At 33.8% G+C, this 7,559-nt stretch overlaps 2 protein-coding genes and 1 long non-coding RNA gene across 4 annotated transcripts in view; 1 reads left to right on the top strand and 2 right to left on the bottom strand.

Moving 5' to 3' along the window:
- LOC118747928 (roquin-2) overlaps positions 1-3,659 on the bottom strand; it is a 43,676-nt gene extending 40,017 nt beyond the window's left edge. Inside the window, exons 1-2 of the mRNA XM_036482161.1 lie at positions 3,364-3,659; positions 328-490 (exon numbers count right to left, since the gene is read on the bottom strand). Of these exons, the coding sequence (XP_036338054.1) occupies positions 328-489 (162 nt within the window). The 5' untranslated portion in view covers position 490; positions 3,364-3,659. The remainder of the gene's footprint in view (positions 1-327; positions 491-3,363) is intronic.
- LOC118747931 (calcium-binding protein E63-1) overlaps positions 1-7,559 on the bottom strand; it is a 191,426-nt gene that overhangs the window by 23,487 nt on the left and 160,380 nt on the right. The gene's annotated exons all lie outside the window — the stretch shown is intronic.
- LOC118747934 lies at positions 7,099-7,559 on the top strand. Its single transcript, XR_004994001.1, has 3 exons — positions 7,099-7,246; positions 7,316-7,438; positions 7,491-7,559. It is a non-coding gene; the product is annotated as an uncharacterized LOC118747934 (long non-coding RNA).

The raw sequence follows: 7,559 nt of genomic DNA, 5'->3' as shown, positions 1-7,559 counted from the left end.
CGACATCGGTTGTGATGGTGGTCTAAAATTAATAATCAATTAAATCACATTTGGACTTATATGTATGCATATCGTCGTTTAAAGTACAAAACCGCGTATCGTCGTTCTGCAAAACCGCGTAACTAACATTTTTTGCCAAAAATTGGATTTGGCTGACACAAGCTTTTGGCACAAGCCTTATCCATTCGTCCTGAGCTACACTAGCCAGAAATGCGAAAGAGAACCATTTTGAAATATGAGTGTTTTTACTCTATAGAAAATAATTTATGCAACCTCATATACGCGGTTTTGTACTTTAAACGACGATATATATATAAACTAATTTACTTGATCGAAGGGGCATTGGCGGTTGTGTAAGTTGGCCAGACACTGGCGACATATTGTATGACCACATCCCAGACTTATTGGTAGACGGTGATTAACAGCAAATTCATTGCAACAAATTGGGCAAAAGAGAAAATCTGTCCATGAAGGCGCCTGAATGGGCATTCTGCAATTAGAAAGTAACAAAAATCGCTTTTAAGTAAAATCTAAAAGAAATATATCGAAGAGCAAAATAGCAAAATTTGCAATTTAATTATTCGACTCGGAAAGGGACAACAAACTGTTATTATTTATTTGGAGATAAATGATCGATACGATAATATGTTGGAGAAAATGTTGTACATCCACTTGAAAATAAAGAATTTCTCAAAGATTTTAAAAAAGTTTGCTTTGGGCATATTGGCAATACACATATAAGTACATGTATACATACTATGTGCATGTGTACATATGGTGTCATCCCATATTTATTTTTAGACAAGCTTAAATAAAGAGCTTCGACCTAATCTAAGCTCAAAAAATGTATGCATATATTTTAACGTACATACCTACATATGCATGTACATATGTGCAGATATACTATACATGAGTAAATAATATAGATTTAATTCTAATAGAGGGCGATGACCGAAAGATACTATAATCTATATTTAATATAATAACAATATAATATATCGTTTCCTAATTCACAAAGGCCATAACGCGTAAATTTTCTATTTTACAGGAGTAGCAAAAAACATTATAAAAAAAAAACAAAAACTGCAGAAAGGGATTATTAAAAAAAAGGGTATAGTTCCGCTGTTTTTGGGACCTACTGACACTTTCAAGTTTTTAGCGAATGTGTTTTTTAATATATATATATATCCTACAAAAATCTGTGTAAAACGCAGTTTCGAAAAAAGTGTTTGTTAGGGCTTTTGTGAATTAAGGTAAATATGTAATACAATTGCTAACGATACATAGGCTTTCAATTATAAAAATATGTAGGTACATACATATGTATGATTTCGTAATGTTATGAAATTTGTAACTTTTTATTCTATAATTTTCAACACTAGCCATATTACTTGTACATTCAGTTTTAGATTAATTTTCGGAAAATTGAAAATTGATTTATTTACTAAGTGGTTACATTGAGAAATATTGCTTTTGTTAATTGATTCGTGACGACATACTACACAAATGTCCAGGAACAAATTAACACATATTCATGATTGGTGTGTGGATGAATAAGTCAGTATACAATGTACTGTACATATCTACATATGGGGGTTTTCCATAAAAAAGGTAAACCGAAAATGCAAGTAAATGAATTCATAACTTTAAATTTCGTATTCAGATGGGGGAAAAAGGTTTTGAAAACGCAAAGCGGTGGGGAACTGAAAAAATTGAATAAAAAATAAAATTTTAGTATGTGTTGCTGGTAAAAATACTGTATGGCGGAAAAATCTGTCACGTCCGATATGTCATGTCCGTTACCATATTTTAATTCGAAATTAAATCAAGAACGAATTGCTACTGATTAACAATGATTTGGTATTGCTGAATAAATTATTCGCTTTGTTTGATTAAAAAAAAAAATAGTAACATTAATTATACCTTACATCGAATCTCATACAAATATATACAAAAATATATTTTTGACGGAAAAAGTCATTTCGACCTCTCGTGGGGACACACATTCATTCATAAAATTAACAGCTAAAAACTTATTTCACAGCTGAACACTAAAGCACGAAGAATATGCAACTACAAATGTATGTACATATGTAAATAAAAATCACTGCCAACGTCAGCAGCTGTTGCTGACAAAAATAACAGAGAATCTCAGATACTAAAAAGATTTTGATGCAACTGGAAGACAAATGATACTTTCAATACTTAGTGGATGGACATATGTATGTAAATAGCAACGTGTTTTTATTAAGTTTATTAGTGCTTACATACATAGTACATACATATACAAGGACGTGCATACGCGCAACAATATCCATACCTTTATTACTAATGCACTGCATTAATGAAAGCTAAGAAATATTGGGGAACCAGTGATCAGATGGCAGCTGGCGACGACGTTGACCGTACTGGTGATTGTGGTGGCATCGACTGCGCCGACGTTGCTTTAGTGTACGTAAGCAGTGCAAGCAGAAACAAAGAGAATTTGTTAGATGTTGTTGACGATGGCAAAGCAAAACAACAAACAACAGCCACGACTGCTCACATCGCGTCACCACTCGATGCGTAGTCGACGTCGCAGCTCCTATTTTGTTGGTTTTACTATAGCAATGATCTACAACATAAATATGCTGCTCGCAACAGCTTCTCCGGAGTAGAGGAATGAATTTTTCTCGACAAATTACTTTGTTGTTGGAACAATAGCCATCGAAACGGAAGCGGCAGAACGTTCGCATCAAATATGGATTTTCCACTCAAATGTGAGAAGTGTGAGGAAAACAAAAAAGAGCTTTTGTCTAAAATGCACGGAAAGGAACCATAGAAAATTGCGTAGGCCCAGTGCTGATGGTCGTATAAGAGTCACTCAAATACCATTTTTTCTATTTCAAACCGATCATAATTGCGAAGGTGGGTAATTGAAAGGGGTAGGGCGAGTACTTCCTCAATTAGTAACTGTCGCATGACCAATACGGAGATATCTAGGTGCTTCCCTAGGGGAGTGGTAACTTTATAATAAAGTCGTATACATGTACATATGTAACGAACACAAGGTAGAAATGCTGGCTGAAAAATCCAAGATTGCTAAACGAAAGAATGCATTTATAACTACGAAAAATCTAAATTTGTCATGGCTATATGTGTACCAGTAAAAAAAACTGAATCTCATTAGTCAGTTTCAATTATGAAACTTAATTTTCACTTCATAATTTTTTCATTGAATAGCCCCTCGGCGACTTCGTAATCGATATAAACATTAAGATGGTTGTTACGTTGCACTTTTTTTTACATACATACATGTGTATGTATATAACTTTTCCACTTTTTCGTTTAATTTTTTTTTCTTATTTTATACTTGTTACGCACCTTCAAAATGCACATATTACTTTTTCTTCTAAATTCGAATCACAGATCGCAGCAAATTGATTAAAATTCAATCGCGTATGTAGACGTGGCCACTTTCACAATTTAATTTTTCTATGCTTCAATTGAGTATGTTCGTAAAATCGGTAGAAAATGCAAAAATTAAAAAATTAAAATCTATTAACTTGCGTCAAATGTAAGATTTTTTCTTTCTGTGACAAGGAAAAGTCAAAAACGTCTAGTTATTGTAGCGATGTGCAATGAAGCGATACCAACAATTTAATATCGATATCTTTGATCACCGAATGGTACCGAGTGCTAGAGATGTAGGTGCGATTTGTACTCCGTACGCCAATTGAGGGAGTGTTTAACTACAGAAGAGCCTGCTATACAGTTCAATACGAGCATGAGCGTGAGCTTTTTATTTTGGCCAATATCTTCGTTATTACTTAACTTTTTGCTATAATTGCTACATCAATAGATAGTTAATTAAAACATCTTCAGAATTATAAAATAAAAAGCAAACTTAAAATGCATAATATGCCTTTTTCAAGCTCACACTCAACTGTGTACGTACGCGAAGAATTCGCATGTGAACGACAAGTTTTGACAGATGTGTGTGAGCGTCCATAAGAATACAAATGGAATTCTTTGCCTTTGCGAACGTTCACGCTCACAATCGCATTGAACTGTATAGCAAGCATGAACCAAAAATACAAGATCACATAAAAACGCGACGTTGTATTTGTAACTGATTTTGAGAAAAAAAATAAAAATCGTGGTAGCGGGTTCCTCAGCTGAGTGTTTGTTTACATCACAAGCACCACAATTTTACACTTTTAGTTACCTAAAGAAGAATCTTATAGGAATCACCTTGACTTAGTTAGTCTTACTGACCATCTTCACCTGCTGGAAAATACCGCCTGCATTGTACTTCATTTTCTAGCAAGCGAGATAATGATTTGTTGACTGGGCATTTGACATTTGGAAAAACCTGCGTATAAAAGATAGAAAAAGACGAGCAAAACAGTTTTGGGTGTAAGTTTGTGTTTGCCAACAAAATAAACGATGTTGCTATTCTGAAGAACTCTGCGAAATTATAAAATAGCATCTAAACAACCAAAAATGGCAGTTGAAAGCAAGCGAGAGCTCGCGAACCATTTGACATCCGAGAAAAAGTAGGCTTCCTACTTTCTGCGATTCACTTGTGTGGGATGTAGCATATATCTTCACGTAAGCGAGATTTTCAAGTACTTTTTCCTCATTTGTATGCAATTCAGATCTAGTTACTATTCAACTTTCGTTGTTCCCATTTTAAGAACCAAAAACTTGAACTCGTCAAAATTGAAGCGTGTAAAAGCAAATACAAAGCACAAAAGAGAGCGAGCAAGAATGCTTTCAAGAATGATAAAAACATTACCAATTAAAATCATTTTTTGATTTCGTTGGCCATGATCTTTTTTTACGTTTTTGTGTGTGTTTCAGTTTTGAATTTCAAAATAATAATGCATGCAAACGTTAGACTGCCTCAATGGTTTTACCTTTTGTAATTTTTTTGTCATGCTTTCAAGAAGTTGTAAATCGGGTGTAACGAATAAACTGCTGCCATCGCTATTTTAATCGGAAAGGTATCGAACTCAGTTGTCAAAGCAAAATAATTAGGGTCTTCACACCTGCTAGTTGGTACCTGGTAAACTGCTAGTTGGTACTCGGTCATTTTATCAACTGTGAGCATCCTTTTCAGCGGATTCGGAACTTTTTTCCTATAAAAACAAAAATAAATTGTAACTGAAAATTGAAGGAATTTTACTTACTCATATGCCTTATACCTTGCGGCAGCGGACGGTATTAAAATTCTCTTACTTAAATAACTCTTACTTAAAAGTATATGCATTTACATTTATTAATTGGAATTTACGAATTTATCAAAGGAACTTACGTGGGCATGATTCCATGAAAGTACTTTTTTATCAAACGCTCACTCAAAATAGCAAACGCACACAAAGTGAAATGGTTGAATATTAGTAAAGAAACATCTTCGATATTTTTCAAAACATCGATGTTTGACTTAATCGACAAACATCGATGTTAGAAGCCACGACCGACCATCGATGTTGCTCGATACATCGATGTTTTTTCAGCATTCCTACTAGGAATGTAAATTACGGTGCAAGATCGATGTTTGAAGAATCGATGTTTCGAAAAACTACATCGATGGCAGTTTGTTGGTGGTTTACAAAACAAATATAAAGTTAAAATCTAATCACATATATAACTTCCACATCTTTTAATGAAAAAAATAATAAAATTTAGTACGGATTTTTACATTTCAGTTACGATGTTGTTACGTCTTTTCGCGTTTCAGGTGACGATATATTTACATTTTTCTTTTCACAAATATTGTAAGGAAAGTTAAATTTAATTTCACTGCGCCCGCTACCAGTTTATCAGAATACCTCCAGCACAAGCTTCGTTCGTTTATTACTCTAAAATATTAACATGAATTAGAATCTCTGGCGTAATACTTGTAGCGTAACACATATGTACACTACATACTCATAAACCAATCAAAGTATTTCTTAATTATACACGTATAAATATATGAACATTTATTAAATGTAATTTATTAAAGAAACATACTTGGGTATGATTCCACGAAAGTACTTATTAATCGCTATTGGGCCCTGTCACACTGTCAGTATTTATTGACGTGATCCAAGTATCGCGATATTAATTGACGGTGTAGCATGCAGTATTGATAGATCGTCTATATCGCAAAAGTTTTAAAAATTTTGTAATCTGGATCGCGGATAGCTCTTTCAAAACGCGATCCATACATTTCGTCAGTACATCTTTTACTCTCATAATGCGAACATCGAAAGCGTATTCGCTCTGCCTTCGCTCTCGATGCTCGAAACCTTTCAAAACAAATTGAAGAAATTGTAATTAACATTGGAAATTTTAAAATAATTGTGGAATGCATTATCTGTAAATTATATGTACAAAATAAAAATATTTTCTTGCGTCATAATAAGCGTTCAGCACAGCACAGCAAAATTATGCAAATACTGACGCGATAAATATTGAACATGTAGCATTCGTGCGCGATCCATCAATCCATCAATATGGATCGCGATCCAAATATCGTGATAATTACTGACCGTGTGATAGGGCCCATCAAACGCTGGCACAAAATTTTAAAGCGCGCACAAAATGAAATCGTGTAAAATTAGTCAACCCGATAAACATTTAGGTTTGAGCTCAACTTGAGGTTAAGTTGAGAACTAAGGTATTTCTCAAATCTCCAATGTTGTTTCTCAACAGTACCTCAAGTGGAGGATCATAGCGTTCTCAACAAAAATGGCATTTTTCTTTGTATGAAAAAAGGACTGTTTCTCAAGTTGAGAAAATGCTAGTTCTCAACTTGAACTCCAATGTAATTCTCCAATTGGTCTCAAACATATCATTGAAATACTGAAATTGAAATAGTAAAATACCTTATAGCTTTTTGATTGAAACGACATATATAGATGATTTTAGATATTAATTTTTTATTTTATTACTCCAGTATTGTATTATGCAATTTATCAATATCGTATTAAAACAATTCACTTCACAGTATAAAGTCCGACAGTAATTTCTTCGATGTTTTGGTTTGACATCGGATTCCTTAAAACATCGACAAACATCGATGTTTGAAGCCCCGACCATCGATTTTGCTCGATACATCGATGTTTTTTACATTCCTAATTCTTACAAAGAATTCGATTTAGATGGCGCGGAATTTTAGATACAACGCAAAGTGGAATTTTGAAGGAAAAATAGGAATAAAATAAAATATTTGATTCATTTCAAATCCTACATTGCTCACAAAATGATAGAGAAGGTAGTTGGTCAAAAACGAAATCGGATAAAGCCCGATCTTCTCATATATGTATGTATAATCTGTTTTCAGAAATGGACGCTGGACGTCGAGTCAAATCGATACGACCTCATTCCGGGCAAATTTTATTTAATAGGATATGTAAAAGATGGCGAAAATGGTGGGAACCATGTCGATATAAGGCTTAAAACCCAAGTGAGTATTAAAAGCTTACCAAAGGTCAGGGAAATCAAGCATATTATTGTAGAGTGTTGACGCGAAGCACTGTGTTTTGGATGTATCTGGGGACGCTTTGTATATATATGATTTACACAGT

Source organism: Rhagoletis pomonella, unplaced genomic scaffold (assembly GCF_013731165.1).
Source record: "Rhagoletis pomonella isolate Grant_MI unplaced genomic scaffold, Rhpom_1.0 Rhpom_scaffold_00012, whole genome shotgun sequence".
Taxonomy (NCBI): domain Eukaryota; kingdom Metazoa; phylum Arthropoda; class Insecta; order Diptera; family Tephritidae; genus Rhagoletis; species Rhagoletis pomonella.
This window is presented reverse-complemented; position numbering and strand designations above follow the sequence as displayed.